General features: G+C 38.3%; 1 protein-coding gene across 1 annotated transcript in view; it reads right to left on the bottom strand.

Moving 5' to 3' along the window:
* Positions 1-18,057, bottom strand: part of LOC115851494 (uncharacterized) — a 206,618-nt gene that overhangs the window by 53,436 nt on the left and 135,125 nt on the right. Inside the window, exons 4-5 of the mRNA XM_060283514.1 lie at positions 1,956-2,013; positions 435-539 (exon numbers count right to left, since the gene is read on the bottom strand). Coding sequence (XP_060139497.1) covers positions 435-539; positions 1,956-2,013 — 163 coding nt within the window. The remainder of the gene's footprint in view (positions 1-434; positions 540-1,955; positions 2,014-18,057) is intronic.

The raw sequence follows: 18,057 nt of genomic DNA, 5'->3' as shown, positions 1-18,057 counted from the left end.
ATGCCTTCCATGGAAAGCTGTTAGTTTTCCATACAAAGTATTTGCTTTGATATACCTTATAGAAATACAAGATGTGCGTTGAAAACAGCCTGTCTTCCTTCATTTTCTTGGGTTCAGAACTTTTAAAAAGTAGCTCACTTTTTTAAAAAGTGTGATTTCTTTATCACATTTTATGTCATTATTCTACAAATTAAGTCTTTCCTTTCTGTTGTAAGATACAAAAATAAAAATCACATAATTGTCACAGAAAGGAGGTTCCCCTGAGGATAAGAAATATATACCAAATTCTATTTGCTTATTAAATATTTTGCTGTGCTTCATAAAATACCTAAAGAATTTTAGCTTACCCAATTATTATTTCTTTAAAGGGTACCTTCTGGAGTATGGAGTTTAAATAGTTATTTACACTAAATAGTAAAAAGAAGTTTACATACCTTAAGTAGGTTTAGCTTACAATTTAAAGTCATCACTCTTAAAGAACTTAAACACCAAATTTGCCATGGTGGGAGCAGCATCCCCAGGTAGCGTGAAAGACAAGGCTGTAAAAAAAAAGTGAGAGGGAAGGACATATGACAGTAGGCCCAGGACAGAGGAATCCCTTTCTTAGGGCACTTTTGTTCAGTGAAGTCAAATCTGGATCCCTGGTGGCAGAAATTTACTTGGCAAAGTTTTTATTAAAACCAGAATTGGTAAAGGCTTCCACTTTATTTCTCCCAATATCCAATCAACTACTAAATCCTGGTGGTTGTTCATTAAAAATTTCTCTTGGACACATTGACTAAATATATAAATGTATTATTTAATACATGGATAAATGAACGAACAAACGAATGAATGAGGTATAGCAGTGAAAGGTCTTTTCACTCTATCTCTCAGGTGAGATGCTGCATCCTGATTCCTGGGAGATCTCTCCAAACACAGCAAGGTCAGTGGGTGAGCCCAAAAATCATCATGCAATTCTGCAAAAGGGAGATGGAATCAAGCTCAGTATCAAGACCTTCATTTAAAGGACAGGAAGGTATTTTGAAAAGTTAGGATAGAAGAGAATGTTGAAACTCACAACCTAGTTAGTAACTCCAGCTAATCCTTGGTGCACAAAACACCATGTCTTGCTGGTGACATGACTCCATTGTAAGGGCCACCCCCAGAGGGGGAGTGGCACTGAGCTTCCTAAAAAACTTCCTAGGCAACCAGGATTACGTCTGTGGGCCTGCATGTGGCCACAGGAGGATAGAGTGGCAGGAGGGCAGAGAAGAAAAAAGCAGGAGATTCAAGGCAGAAACCAACCAAATTCATCTAACTTTAGCCACTCTTCTCGTTTTTCAAGGTAGCTTAGGCTATATTTTTAAATTATTATGCCATTATTATTACTATGTTTTATAATTTGTTAAGTGCCTACGGAATTTATGTTGGCATATAAAAGTTTTCTTTTCCTTTTGACTCACAACTAATTTGTTGACCATTTGACCACACACAAACTGCTAAGTAGCAATCTTTTCTTAAAGATCTTGAGCTATCTTCTACTCAGCTGAAAGCAAGAAGAAATAGAGAATCTTCTGAAAACTTCATAATACTTTCATATGAGTTGGAGACCTAAGGGGTTTAGATAATTCAGATATATGTACAGACGTGCGTGCTTGTCAGATTCAAGCCTTTTCAGATTTTCTTTTTAGTTTTTATGGTATCAGTTACAGAAAACTGTTTAACCTCCAGGCAGAACCTAGATATTTCATATTTCTCTCAGCTGGAAATTAGAAAAAGGAAAACATTCCATATGAAAGACATTTTTGAAAGACAAGTATACAGAAATATTTTCTCTAATAATATCTATTTTATATAGAAAATATCCTTAAGAAAGGTAAAGCAAGTTCTGTTGGGACACCTAGTATGACATGCATGATAATGTTCTTTATGGTTTATTTCACAATGCTGTGCTTTGCTAAAACAATGTTTACCTTGATTTTGGGTTTCTCATCTTGTCTTCCTCTTCCTGGCTTGGCTTTAGCTTTTAAACTAAAAATAAAAATAAATGAAGGCAGAGAAAAATTTTTACAAGCAAGTGTCTTACAAGAAATAACTGTAGTCTCATAAAGTTTTATCTTTTTTGATTTGTTGCAATTTGAGATGTAATAAAAACGTAAGGCAAGCTTTAACATCATGTCCTTTAATCTAAACACAGTACTTTCTTGCCTACCATATCAGTGGAACTTACACATTTTAAAATTTTAGTACATGAAAGTTGTTTTAAATCTTAGTACTGCCAGTCTCTGCTAGGATTCCACTTATAAGTTTTTCAGAGGGAGAGAGACACATGGGAAGCTTGGCATCACTTCTAATGTTACCAAATTAGATAGTGTGTGACAATGTCCAATTTTTCAATAAATACCATTTCAACAAACACCAAACTTGAAGATAATTGCACTGAAATCTGAAGTACAATATTCCACATCAGGTCAGAAATTGTACATAGAGTCTTGATATTAAAACAATGTAACATTTCAGTTTCAAATATATTTTAAGGCTAAGATTTAAACATACTCTGAGTACTTGATATCAAATTATGGAAAACAGCATGCTAAGTTTCAATTTTTCCAAGTAAGCATGTACTCTGGAAACACTAAACAAGAATATTTTCTTTCCTTGAAATGTATTATGTTTTTAAATCAAAGCCTCATTTTTAACAAAAATGATACTCTGCTCCTGACAGTGGAGGGAAGGGTGTTTAATAGTCACTCTTCTGTGGGAAACATTAAGACAAAAATATTAGAAATCGCTTCACATGCCAAGCTAATGTTTAGTAGTTTTCTGAAAGGTCTGTGAAGCATCTACAAATATTTCTATAAACAGACTAATTTTTAAATTGAAAAAATCTTGCTCGCATACTAGGGAGAATTTGAATGGTCTATGAAACTTGTTAGGTCTTTGGAAACTAGCTGTTTCTTGGCTAAAAAACAATAGGCCCCTCGAGGTCATTTATTCCAACTGAGTCACTAACTCAAGGGCAAAGCATGATGTTTAAATGCTAGTGGAGACATAGCCCTCTGACTGTGATCCTTATTTTCATGATGCAGTATCATGTTTTGGATACTCCTAATGATATTCAAATCATGTTTACTTATCACAATCTGGGAGCTTCTTATTTGCAAACACTACATCTAATTTCAGCCTTATATCTCCCCAAGGATCGCCATACAGCAGAGGCCAATCCAGTGTTTATCAGTTGCATTCATCTAAGATGGGTTTTCTTCTTTCCTAATAATTTCACATTGTGACTTCTACCTGTTTTCTTTGTGGTGCATCTGCATTAGACCACTGCTTACTGATTTTTGTACCACGTAAGAGGAGCAAGATAGTACTACAATTGCCTACTCGATTCTGAGCCTGAAGTGAATAAACAGTAAAATTTTGGAAAGCTCCAGGAAGGGGTAGGAGGCAGAAGGAATGTGCTGTCAGGCATTTTTCTGTCTACTGGGGGATTTGGTGCAATAGAAGAAAACACTGGTGCAGAGGTAAAATGGGCTCATTTTCAAACTGCCGCCATTCCCTAAAAGTGATAACTTTTCACTGGGCTTTGGTTTGTCACCTGTGAAGTGGGAAGAGTAAGATTTACCCATTGGGTTATTGGGAAGATAAAATGTTACATGTAAAGCATTCAAGATAATGCTATACACACAAATGGTAACTATTAAAATTTGATCTAGAAAGATTATGGTGCTACAAAATAAGAAATCTTTTTTAGGTCACATTCCTAGCTAGAAGTGGCTCAACCTGTCAAAAGAGGTTTCCAAGTGCTCCCTCTTACTTCGTCAATATGTGCAGAAGGCTGACCCCATCCAGAGAATTCAGTTGCCATTGAGAAGACAGCTGAGAGCTCAATCATTGCATATAGTACCTCCCTGCCCTTCCCAGGTTGGTGAGCCATGTCAGAAGCTGCATTTCTGGTAGACATGTTAGAAACAAGCAGCATCCCTTAGAGTCAATCAATAAAGATAAAGTCCTTAGAAATCTCTCTGACAAAAGACAGAGTCACACATTGGCTTACAAAATAAAATTCGATCATAAAAGCAGGTGTGCTTCCTTGTATACAACTCCTTGAATATAGTTCCTCTCAATTGAAGATCTATGAAGTAAGGAGACAAATTATATACCCCCTGTTTTAATCAGGGTTCTCCTGAGAAACAGAACCAATAAGATCTTATGGGTATATATGTATATGCTCAGGAGTTCCAGAGGCCTGTCTTAATTTTATACTGTCTTTATCTTGTAGTTGAAGCTGATACAACGACTTTTAAAACTTTATGGTCTTCCTTCTTATTAATTCAATTTCCACTCAGATAAAACCCAGACCAACATATTTCTTTGAGACAGTCCCTCTCAATCTTGGGCTCCCTGGGCTGTAGATGTAAGTTTGTGAATCATCAATGTAATAGATAGCAATTGAAGCTATGGGTGTGGATGAAACTGCTTGGACTGACAGAATAGAGATTAGAAGAGTGCTTATGATCAAACATATGCTGTCCAAAAAAAAACACAAAAAAATTTAACAAAAGTAAAAAGTAAAGACAAACTAGGTCATTTGTTTTTGCAATGACTATGATAGGCTAAGATTTGACAGCCTTAACACATAAAATGTTCTTATAAATAAAATTATTAACATATCAGAAGAAAAATGGTCAAATGGATAGATAGATAGATAGACAGATAGATGATAGATCTCCAGACAATGAAATGCAAAGTCCCTTAACAAGCTATCAATGACTCGCAAATAAAATTTTTAAAAAACTTTAAAAAAATATCAAATTGAAGATTGGGATTGACATATACATACTACTATATATAAAATAGATAACTAATGAGGACCCACTCAATAGCACAGGGAACTCTACTCGATACTCTGCAATGGCCTATATGGGAAAAGAATCTAAAAAAGAGTGGATAGTTGTATATGTATAACTGATTCACTTTACTGTATACCTGAAACTAATACAACATTGTAAATCAACTATATCCCAATAAAAATTTTTTAAAATTAAAAAAAATCAAGTTGGAAAAGATTCTTTTGAAGTATTGAACTCAAAGTCAGGAAGGGTGAGAATAGATTGATACTCACATATACTACTGGTGGGGTTGTATTTTGATACAAGAGGGCAATATTTGAGCAATACGTAGACATTTAGAAAGTTTATTTACTTAGGAATTTCTAGGAAATAAATTTTAAAAGGTAGTTAAATATTTATGTGTGAGAATGTTCATTGAAGCACCATTTTTGTACAAGAATGATAGATGAAGTATCAATTTTAACAACAAAAATAATCAGGAACAATCAACATTTCCAACAATAGAGGAATGATTAAGTATATTGTGAGACATACATAGGATTAAGAATTTAAAAGCTAATAACAATTATGCTTTAATGAAATAGAAGCGTGATCACAATATGATGATAATTGAGGAAAGCAAGACATAAAACTGTGTAAAATATGATTCTAATTTAATCTAAAATATATACATGTTAAAATTCAGAAGCAGATATATCAAAATGTTAACACCATTTATCTGTGTGATGCAGTTATGAATGCTTTCTATTTTCTTATTTATTCTATCTAGTTTTCTCTTTCATTTTCCCACAATAAGCATGAATTACTAAACAGAAAACAGTAAAAACAATAAAAATGAGCCCAAAACATGTGATATTTAAGAGCTTTTCTTTGCCCAGTTGCACAAGCAAAAACTAAGTGCTGAGCAGTAAAGGCCCTATAGAAAAAGTAGACATCCTAGCACAGATGGCAGGATAAAAATGCAATATGGCGAGCGCAGAAAGAGATTCAGACTGAATCAAAACAGACAGTTCCCGTAGGTGGGTGGTTTTCTAAAAATTTGGCACAGAAACCACTTATCTGTACTAAATCTTGCCCAGAAGCATTAAAAGGAAAACAAACAGAGCTGCTCTGGCTGAAGACAGAGACGGAGGGCCAAAGCTCTGCTGCCTGCACCCTTGATCCCCACTCTCTGCCTTCCCCAGCAGACTCTGCAGAGGCATGAGGTCTAAGAAACACTGAAAATCAAGAAAATCATCTTATACTAAAGTTTCTCATCAACCACTCCCTAATAAAGATGACCTGGAAACGATCAGAATGTGCTGTATAATCGTCATGATTGACTACATATTACAATATAAGAAAACTTACTCAGTTCTCATAACAGGATAGGTTTGTTCCCTATTTCTCCACAAATTCATCAGCCCTCTCTATTAAAGTGTTCTTTAAAAAATATTATTCTAGATATTAACATCTATAGGTACTTGGCCTGGAAGGATTCTACCTTCTCTTCAGTTATCCAGAGCAAGAAACAGAAAAAGAAGAAAGAAAGATAAAGAAATGTGAGCGTATCTGAAAAGGACTGTGGCATTGAGAGGCTGGGTCAGTTTTGGCTTGATCACCCTTGGCTGTGCTTAATGCCAAAGGGAAAAGAATCCTCCCCTGTGCCTTGGCCACACTGAAGCCTGAACAGGGACAGAATGACGGCTGCAGCAAAACGGCCTCAGCCCAGCAACACTGTAGCAAAGTTGCGGTTAAACTAGCAACTGCAGCTGTGGTGAGCAGCGCCTGGAGACCACTGAAGCATTTCGACAGGTTTTATTTATTGAATCTACTTAAAACTTTTCAGAAGTTTCAACAGGTTGCCTTTCCTCACTCAGATGCCGGTGGCTGCAGCAGATGAATGGGGACGTCTCTTCTGACTGTGTGAAAAACTATAGCACAAAAACACATTCTAGAACTATACTCCCCAGTGTGACCATGAGCCACATGTGGCAGTAAGCTCTTAAAAGTAAGCTCTTAAAATGTGGCTAGTCTGAACTGAGACGTACTGTAAGTGTAAAGGACACACCAGATTTCAAAGTACAGAAAAAAAAGTAAAATATTTCACTAATAATTTTTCATATCGATTACATGGTAAAATCATATATTTTTGATATGTTAAGTTAAAATATATTACTAAAGTTATTTGTATCTGTTTCTCTTACTTTATTTAGTGTGAATACTAGAAAATTTTAAATCACTTCTTTGGCTCACATTTATGACTGACATTAAATTTCCACTGGACAGCACAGTTACAGAACAAACAGAATTGGGGCTGAAGTTGTTAGTACCTCTGGTCTTATTTGGGATTTTTTTTTTTTTTCCCCGTGGGGAGAGGAGAGGATTCCTTGTTCTATGGATGAAAAGAGAGAAAACAGCCCTGTCCTTCTGAGTCCTTGATGTATCAAATGGGGTTTGAGTTTCTTTGTGGAAGCAGGAAATACCAGTTACATTCCATAATAAATGAGGGAGATGTGGACTAACCCCAAAACGCACTCAAAAGGAGCCTTCTGTTGGCTTGTGCAATGGTTAAGAACTACATCAAGTCCGTTGGTCACTCTGATTCTGTTTTGTTGCCAAAATGAAAAGGAGAAAGTTATCTAAACAGATTTTTTAAAGGAATGTGAGTATTGACCATCAAAATGAGCTCAGGAATGCTCTACATAATAAGAGCTTGCCTTAACTTTTAGTCAGGGATATGTCCTCTTATATTTAGGTCTAAACCTTTATGCAGAACACTTTTCTCTGAAATTGAACATTAATCTTCTGAAGCCCATGAATTCGAAAATAACATTAAGTTATATATTCCTCCAAGTATCTTTATTCATCATTTAAATATATTTTGAGAGTCTGAGTAACATAACAGTAGATTCTAAGATGGAGTTTACATTACACAGTCTCATACTTTCAAGGGCCTTAGTATTTTCCTTTGTTTATTCAACAGATATTTATTGAGCACTAACTATGTGCCAGGCACTCTGTCAGGCATTAGGTGCAATGGGAATAAAAAAGAGAATAAGATCACTGACCTCCTAGAAATCACAGTCCAGTGTGAGAAGTGGACCTTTATCAAATAATCATGTGTGAGTGTTCTGAGAAGCACGAAGGAGGAGCATAGCTCCTTCAAATACAATAGGAGGAGTGAGGCCCTAAATCCAAATAACTACCCCAAAGCTGATGTATTTGCTGTGAAGTATGTGAGGAGAACAAATGTAGCTGGGATACCTAATATATCCCAGCTACGTTATCTAGACATAATAATCACCTATTATCTAGACATGGCTAATTAAGCAAAACAAGATTTAATTTCAGAGAATGGCCAGGACTTAAGAATAAACTCATCCATTAGGGCCAAAATGTAGGTTGGTGGGGGGCGGACCCAGTCGATAACAGCAGAAGGAGCTACTTGGCTATATTGACAGGCTTGTCGTCACCCTCCAGGAAATCCATGATATACAAAGACTGGGCTGCCATACTGACAGAGACCCTTCTGTGGATCTAAATAACAAGGCAGGACACCACTACAAAAACTTAAACCATAGGTCTGGTGACCAAGTTCCGGTGACTGGGCATGCAGAATATAGGGGGATGGGGCGTGGAAGGGGAGAGAAATGATTAGACTTAAAAACCCAGCCACAGGAGTTTGCTATCAGAATACTGAGTAATAATTTTGACTTGGAGAACAGTGGCCAGTACTAGCCATGATCTGGATTACATTAGTAAGTGTGAGCAATGTTAGAACACCATGACCAAGGCCAGTCTGTCAAGGAACATTGCTCAGTGCCGAGTTCTCCAGTTTAGAAGACGAGGTAGGGACAGGGAGTCCCTGGTGTTTTCTGCTTTAGGTCAGCATTGCCCCCGAGTGATTTTGATACACTTCGAGAAAGATTTCTCATTAGATTCAAATATCTCCTATATTTTTGTGTGTGCAGTTGGGTGAGGGACTGGATTAGGAATATATACTTCAGAGGAAACTTCTCAGTGATTCTGATATGCACCCGTCCCTAGTTAAGTACAACTGCTCTAGGAACTAAGGGGGAGAATGTTAGTGATCTTGCCATCGTAAAATTAGAAAGGCAATGACAGGGGGCAGGCAATGACAGACAGAAGAGATACATGTCATGATCATGAGCAAGTTTGTAAGAAGAAGATGGTACTTTAAATAGGCTTTGAAAGAAAATCACGATTTAGAAAGTTGGAGGTGACAAGAATACCATGTGTGATAACTGTTTAGTCATTTAAATTCATATAAAATGTGTAATATCCAATATATGAATATATTCATATTGTATAATATACAATACAGAGTTTATAGTCTTAATGTATAAATCAAGGCTGTAAAAATATATATTCTTCTAGTCTCTAAATATATGCAGTTGACCCTTAAACACCACGGGAGTTAGGGAGGCCAACCTTCAAAAATCCACGTATAATTTATAGTCGGCCCTCTGTAACCTTGGTTCCTCTGTACCCACGTTTCCTCATAATTCAACGTTCTGCATCCCCAGATTCAGTCAACCATGGATCATGTAGTACTGTAGTATTTACTATTGAAAAAAATCCGCATTTTTTTCAATCATTTTGAATTACCCACGTAATTCAAAACTGTGTGGTTTAAGGGCCAACTGTATTCTCTATACTTTGTATATCTTGCTTACCAAGTATTCAAATTTATAGTAAAATTCATTCATCAAGTCATTCTATGATTTTAAAATCATTAGCGTAATTTTTGGTTGACAGAGCTAAATGATGCTCCTTTTTTAGATGAGATTTTACATATAAAGTTCTTCCAAAGACTTCTCCATTAAAATGAATCTCTCTCCAACCACCATCAAATAATAGCAAAGACAGTGGCCCTTTGTCATAAATTTATTGATAGAAGTTGGAAAGCCAGAGGAGGAGGAAAAAAAAGGATGAGAGGGAAAGAGTGTATTAATCATGTTTCTAGTTTCTGCAAACTTGATGATTTAAAATCTGCCCTATGTGCATGTACCAGAGATACCTTATTCCAAACAACCTGGTAATTTCTCTGAGTCACCTTGCCTTGGTCTCCTTTGCTTTCTTCCCCCTCAGGAGGAATCATCCTCCCAGGGCCAATCTTTCCAAATACAAACCAACAAGTTCAGAGTCTACACTTCTCACCACCTCCCTTATTAGGCTCTTACACTCCTGGCCACAGTCCACCAGCCCTAATCACTGCAGGGCCAGATGTGAGACACCTGGGACAGCTCCTATGCTCCAAAGTCCACTGAAATGATTCAGACTAGTCAATCCCAAACCTGTTTACCCTGCCTATGGAAAACATGATAAAGGCTCTTGCTAAAGGCAGTTTTTTTGCTCTGCCTCCTGACTGCCTGGTGCTTCCCTGTGGCCCTCAGTGGCGTGACCTGTATTCTCTCACTTGGGATCTGTGTGTATAATAATAATTTTTTCCAATGGCCATTGTCTCCTGATATGTTGGCCTTACCATCCTAAATAATAATAAATCCTATCAAAACAAAAGAAAGTTAGGAAGAGGGGACAAGGGGGGTGGTTGTTGGCCAATTCTAGTTACCTGATTAAGAATCTGCGTGTTTTGCCTGCTTTGTTCCACGCAAGAAAGGCGAGATGGTTGCTTCTCTGCAAAGTCCAGTCAGGAAACAACTGGTGCTGGGACGGGGACAGCCGGTTGAAGCCCAGTTAATAAGCAGGACAAATGCAAGATGGGAAACGAGGTAAAGAGAAAGGGCAATTGCTTCCAGACTCAGCCAGCGCCAGTGCTTGGAAGAGTTGTAGGAGCAGACAGGGGCAGGGATGGGAGGGCCAGGGTATCTTGAGGTTCCTCCATGGGGAGAACTGGCTATGAGCAGTAGGGAGGGGACAGAGAGAAGGGTCTCATGGTTACTCCTTGCATTTCACATTCTTTTGACCTTTGAAAGGGATCCCAGGAGATCCGCTTCTCATAAACCTCTGCACATGGTGCAGGGATGGTCAGTACCACCAGGGAAGAGTTTTCCAATAAAGCAAAGTGTCCCAATCATACTTGAGTGATTTAAGCCCCACTTGTGCTGCCTGTGCCCCAGGCTTCTCCCAAACTCTTCAACCGTCACCAAATTTCTCCTCAATGTGACTGTGTGATTTCCCTTCTCCCAACCAGGGACATTTGAACCCAAAAGAAATTCCTCAACACCTGAAATAAATAACAGGATCTCGTCAATGGGTCTTCCAGTTCTGTGCTCCAGTGCCCAGACCAGAAAAATTTTTAAAAATCTTGGAATCACAGTGGCATGTGCTGAAATTCGTTAATTAATTTTAGAATTTATCTCATTCACATTTACTACTATACCATTTCCCAACCGGTAGAAAAATATTTCAATATTTAATAAATAGTGTGGCTATTTTGACATGTGCCCTCTGAGTATAAGCCCTGGATTATTATATTTAAGACAAACTCCAAAGAGAGAAACCTTTCATAAACCCAACCAAAGAGATTTTAAATAAAAGATTTGTACATACTTACAGAGACAAAAAAATCATGTGTCTATACACACACATACACACACACATTAAACTGACACTACTTTAAATGTATCCTGTATTTCTGAATATAGAAATCTCTTTCTTTTCACATGTTTGCCATTTTGCAGTCCCAGTGTTAGAGGTTCTCCATGCCAACAGGAGTACTCTTCCTTGCAGTATGAAAGGCTCTTTGTTATTGTGTTCTTGTGCTACTTTCCCATTCAGCATTTTGCAGAATCCCACAGTTATTCTCCACACTATCACAAATAAAAAGAAAGCAAATGGAGCTTCAGAAAATTGGTACAATTGGTAGAAAGGGAGAGAGGAATTTGTAACAATTTTATGTTATAATATCATGAATTCTTTTACTTAGAATTCAAGGTCATGTCTTCCAAAATAATGAGGGTTTCTGTGAATGTTAACAATGCTTTTTGAGATCCTCTACCTAAAATTAAATGCAGTCCCACAACTCCTTGGGGACCTCCAGGCCGCTCTAGAAAGGCTCCAGATTGCATGAGTGCCTGAGCCTGCATCACTGTAGAAGACATCTGTTTCCCACTCCCTAACATCCTTTGTTTGGTAACAGTACCATAATGTGCCTTTAGGGAATCTCTTCACTCTAGCTCTCAGTCCATTCATTATAGGTGAGGCTAACCTTGGACCCTGGCGCTGGAAGTGAGCTCCTGACCCCAAGCCAAATGTATAATATTCAATCTCAGGACATTAACTGGAACTTTTGTAAGAGAGATTCTTCCTCTAAATCTTCCCAGCTGGTAAAACATAAGTCTGAAACTTTCGGTGAACACGTTCACCGTAAGTTTGGAAAAGATTCAGAATGAAACCAGCACATAGGAAAGAAAGCAGAGTCAAAGATGGTGAGGTGGACACAGAGATGTGCCACTTAGGTTTCTCTTCAGGGAATGACTGGATGCCCAGCTACAGGGAGTGTGGTCATCAGATGGTCCCCAGCTGTCAGCTTCTTTAGAGTCTGCCTCAGCTACGGAGACCTGCCTCACCTGAGATCATGCCCTTCATGGCTCAGCCCGCATTAGTGACTGAGCAAGGTCGCATACAAAGCCTGGCTATTTTGACCAGTCTTGGGAAAGACCTCACAGTCAATACAGAGTATTAACTCAGCTGGTTGGTCGAGGTTTTGCGGGGCCTTCATCATGGTTTCATTTCTCCCTCTGCCTTTCCCTTCACAGGTAACAGCTTGCACTCTGAGCTCCATCTCAGCATCTGCTTCTGGAGGACTCTACCTGTGGTAGGTAGAAGAAAACAGATGACTAATTATTTGGGAAACCAGGTATGACTGAAATAAGTTCTCTTTCCAGACTTCTAGTAGATTGAGTCAATGAAGTCTCTAGCAACTGAAAGGTTCTTAGCAAAACAAGCTCTATAGACCATAACACAAAGTTCTCATGGGAAATTCTGATAAATATCTGGTTGTACCTGGATATCCCATTTTTGCATTTCTAACCACCAACTCTCTCACTCTCTTCAAACTAATCTGGTAATTCATCTTAATCTTCTCAGGTTTATGAGAAATGAAATCTTGCCATCCAAATTACTGAAGACTACATAAATCATTAATGAAAGAAGGAAGACTTGAGTCCAGAAATGTCTTATTCCAAAGCCTACTGTGGGCAGCAAGGAAAAGATGTATTTAGGAAAGGAGAGTGAGTTTATTTCTAAGGTAAGGAACCACTTTGTCCAGGTATAGGGAGCCAAGAAGGGCAGAGATGGAGGAAATGAGATTATGAGCTAATATTCACCCCTAATTTATATGTCTTTATATGTACTTCCATCCATGGCTTTTGTGTCTTTCCACTCTGTCCTATAGGTCTCCCATTATATTAAAGGCAGATTTTATAGGGAGTTCCCCAAAGCATTTTCTCACCTCTTGCTCTACTAAAAACCTGCTGATATAATAATAACACAATGCTATTCTCTGCCATTTCCTATATAGTCTTCACTTCAATACCACTCTAGACCTTGGCAGGAGGAGCCCCTACTCAGAGCACTAACAGTTAGAGGACCCCACTGGGCTCTCTCTCAGCTATCCTTCTCCCAGTGGGGTGAGGAATCTATTGGGCCAAGTGATATGCTTGTGCTTACCCTTCCAGGCACACTCCAGGCTCCAGGGACCAGAGAATTTCATGTTCCCTGCATAGACCACTTCCTCTGGCTATATTCCAGAAGTGCCAACATGACTGGTGCATACAACTCTAGGTCCAAGAGGGTGGGTGGCCAGGAAGTTGTTGTTTGTTGAGAGTGCAGGCAGAGGTTACAAAAGTAGACTGAGATTGGGAAGAAATAAAAGGGTGTGCTGTGTACCAGAAGCCAGCACAGAACTATAAGGAATTCCAGAATTCTAAGTTGGAACTGAGCCGAGAGGTGAAGGATAATTTTTTTTTTTAAATCCCCTTTATTCTTTGTTGCTTCTAAATCATTGAATTGCCCTGCTCTTTTCATCTCTAATCATTTGAAGTCTCAGAATTACAGAAAATCGCATTGTAAGTTCTCCTGAGGGTAATCATAGGTCTAAGGGACCCTTACTCTGTATAAATCTGTGACATTAATTCGACTATACCCTTGCCACTGACTAGAGCACTTACTGCTCTCCTGTCTCCTAATGCAACTCAACAGAGTGACTGTTGAATACCACCTACATTACTGAGCACCTACTATGTCGGACACCAAGAATTCAAATGATTAGGACATAGTTTCTGCTCTTGAGGAGTTCATAATCTAGTGTGTGTAGTATGTGTTTGTAGTGTAGTCTTTGTATATGTGTGACTGAGCCCACAAAACAATGGTTATAATAATATGTAACTATGAATGGCATGATTAATTAACCATAATTAATTTATAATAATTTATAAATAATTTGGGAGAGGTAGGGTAGGAAGGGCTGGTAGGGGGAAGAACGGGCCTTGGATGGTTTCAGAGCAAAGGTAGCACTGTTTTTTTTGTTTTGTTTTTTTAAATATTTATTTATTTTATTTATTTTGGCTGTGCCAGGTCTTAGTTGTGGCACGTAGGATCTTAGTTGCAGCATGCATGCGGGATCTAGTTTCCAAATTAGGGATCAAACCCAGGCCTCCTGCACTGGGAGCATGGAGTTTTACCCACTGGACCACCAGGGAAATCCGGTAGCAGTGTTTAAAGCAACATGTTGTGTTCAAGGAATACCAAGTAGCTCTATTTTGTTAGGTCTTCAAATTTAAGAGGTTGAGAAAACATGATAATAACTAGTCAGAAAAGGCAGAATCAAGTCACGGAGGACCTTTGATGCCCTTGTCTAATAAGGCATTGAGACTTTACCCTATAGATTGAGAAAAGAACTTGAAGAATTTTATACAGAGGAGGGACATGATCATATTTAAATTTTAGAAAGATTATTTGAGGGCAGAGGTGGATTCAGGCCAAGATTGATTCACAATCCTGGGTGAATCAAGGGTGACCACATCATTGTTGCCAAACAGGCATGCTTTGAGACTGTAAAAGGTGCACCATGATCATCCCACGCAGAAAATAGGCATAAACTGGGACCATCTCTGGAAAACTAGATGTATGTTTACATAATTTGAGGGGATTTAAGGACACTGGGACCATTTATGAGGTTTCTGAAATGATCTAAGTTGGAGACAAAGAAACTCCATGAAAGCAATAGCAGTGGGGATAAAAAGGACAGATGAATTTAAGAGATAGTTGGAAGAGAAAACCGGGACTCTTTGATTAATGGTTGCAAGGATGAAGAAGAGGAGAGGTACTCTGCTTTCAGCTCTGACATGTTTCAAGTCTGGAAGATGTCCCATTTGTCCTTAAGACAAGAAAAAACTGAACAAACTGAAAATTAGTGACTTTTCTTGGACCCATCAGAGAACTAAAGTCACAAGGCAAACCTCCACCCCAAAATCTGGCAAGACAGAAGAATCCAGAGTCATAGCTAAGATATATTTATCGGGGGAAGAAGCCTCTGAAACCATAAACTAGTAGGAACAAAAATTGTAATTCTGATGAATTACTGGAGACTCAGTGTGGGCTAGCATGAGGGTGAGAAACTCTTTAAGGGCACAGTCTTAGGGAGACCACCCACACTTCTATGGGTTATGCTTCCAGAAATCCCACCAGGTTCTTTTTGTGAAAAGCCAAGAAAATCCCCTTATGGCTGTGGCAGGGGGAGGGGAAAAGCACAGATATGAAATAGGTGCAGAGCTCCACAGTGTTCTCTATAACAAAGGCTTATATTCAGAGGGAAAAAAAAACTTTACAGAACCTTATCCAATGAGTGGAAAGGACATTTTCCTCGACTCCTGCTCCTCTAGCCTTCCCGTCTGATATAAGGAGAGGAAAAAGGTGAAGAAACACCTGTGAAGGTAACAGCCCAGGAACTCAAGCCCACTGAAAGACTGAGATTTATTCATAGGATTAGAGAACGCTTTCCCTTCCCATATCTTACCACCACATCAACAAGGCTCCAGAGTAATAGCAGTGGATTACAGGTTAAAGGGCTGCAAGATGCAGATTCTGTCCAAGGAAGAGTTCTTAGGGAAGCTCAAAGTCAACAAGAGAGACAAAATCAAGGGCACTAGAGGAAGCTGAAGCCTCTGACATCTACAGCTAAAACAAGCAACATGGCCCAACCCAACTCCTAGCAGATGAACATAAAACTGCACACTCAAAGTTTATTTACTTCAATTCTTATTATACAATACATCATAGCTTTCAAAAATAAACTGCAAGGCATGCAAAAGGCAAAAAAAGAAAAAAGTTTCAAGAGAAAAAGCAGCCTCAGAATAAGACCCAGATATAGCATAAACTTGGAATTTTCAGGCAGAAATTTAAAATATCTGTGGTTAATATATTAAAACGCTCTAATGGAAAAAGCAGAAATTATGCAAGAACAGTTTGATGATGTGAGCAGAGAAGGAAACTCTAAGAAAGAAAACAAAAGGAAATTCTAAAAATCAAAAACAATATAACAGAAATAAGAATGAAGATGGACCCATCAATATAGTGGATATGATGGAGGAAAGAATCAATGAACTTAAAGGTAATTCTGTAGAAATTTCCCAGACTGAAATGCAAAGAGAAAAGGAATGAAGAAAGTACAAGAGAACATCGAAGGACAGTGTGACAATTTCAAAGGATGTAATATATACATAATTAGAACACTAGAGGAGAAGAAATATTTGAAGTAATAATGGCTGAGAACTTTCCAAAATTAATGACAGATACCAAACCACAGATTCAATAAGCTCAGAGAACAAAAACAAGATAAATACAAAAATATGTATACTTAAGCATATCACATTCAAATTGCAGAAAACCAAAGACAAAGAGAAAAATCTTGAGAGAGAAGGAAAAGTAAAGGATTAAGGATAATTCCCAGACATCTGGTATGGGTGGCACCTACACTGTAGGAGGAACAGGCTAGTAAACTTTCCATCTTGATTTCAGCTCTAAATTATTTCTTCTGTCACTATAACCTCCACAGCATCTGCCAGTACCCAGGCCAAGACCTCTTCACTCTAGACCTGGATTCCTACACCAGTGTTTTAGGTACCACTCTTGAATTCATTTTCTCTCTTCCCTTTCATTTTCCAGTTTGAGTTCTGCCCTGTACTATTTTCTTAAATAATATTACTCCTAAGTTCAACTTTTTTCCAATGCCACTGATTTTTTACTCTCTTGGGTACGTTAAAATGTTTAAATAATAAGGTAATGTGGTTTTATTGGAGAAAAAGTTGAAAACAGTATAAGGAAAACAAAATCATCCATAATCCTATAGTCCAGAGTTAATAACTGCTGGTAAAAACTGATGCCATTTTCCAGTATTTTTCTCTCTCTAAATAGCCATACTTCTCCTATCTCTGAGTCTTCACACATGCTGTTCTATAGGCTGGGGATACTCTTTCCTCCATTTATGTGCTTTCAGGAATAGTAGTTAAGCATGGTGATACCAACCCCAAAAAAGCTGTAACCTTGGCACATAATGCAGGGCATCCCTATGGCCTGGTGTGTATATATATCAGCAAGAGTAACCTAGCAACAGTACACAAACACTGTCTATCAAGCTGTGCAGGCTGAGTCCTTAACATCAACACTATGCGCCGGGGAGAAGCAATGGCAGAAGGGGTCTAATCAGGCAGACAGTTCTCTCTCTGCTTGGTGTTGGAACCAGGACAAAGCCTCACACTTACTTCCTTTGGACTAAGTTCTGAGGGTTTGGGGGTAATTTTATCTTGGGGGGAGAGAAGGGCTGAAAGAGAGATACTGTTTCTGTTGTCGTTGTCCGAAAAAGTGTAGGGGAAAGGTGACTGATTGGGGGAGGGTTTGGAGATGACCATATTATAACCATATTTGTATCCTGAACTTTGAAACACGTCACACTAGGCCTTAGTCTCTGCATGCTCTTCATTCTGCTGAAGCTCAGAGGAGCAGGAACCACATGTATCTCTGGAGGATGAATTCCTTAAAGCCAAGTGACTACTCCTTCAAAACTTAGGCGAAGTGCATTGTTGTCTTGTTCTACCTTAGAAACAAAACATATTTTTCACTACTTTCCAATGCAAGCTCTAGCTTATAAACAAGTAAAAATCAGGAAACTTCCTCTTTTTCTTCAAATGCATATTTCTTCATTGATCCAAGCTAAATTTTTCTGACTCTTGGAATTACAAAAGAAAATACATAG

Source organism: Globicephala melas, chromosome 14 (genome assembly GCF_963455315.2).
Source record: "Globicephala melas chromosome 14, mGloMel1.2, whole genome shotgun sequence".
NCBI lineage: Eukaryota > Metazoa > Chordata > Mammalia > Artiodactyla > Delphinidae > Globicephala > Globicephala melas.
This window is presented reverse-complemented; position numbering and strand designations above follow the sequence as displayed.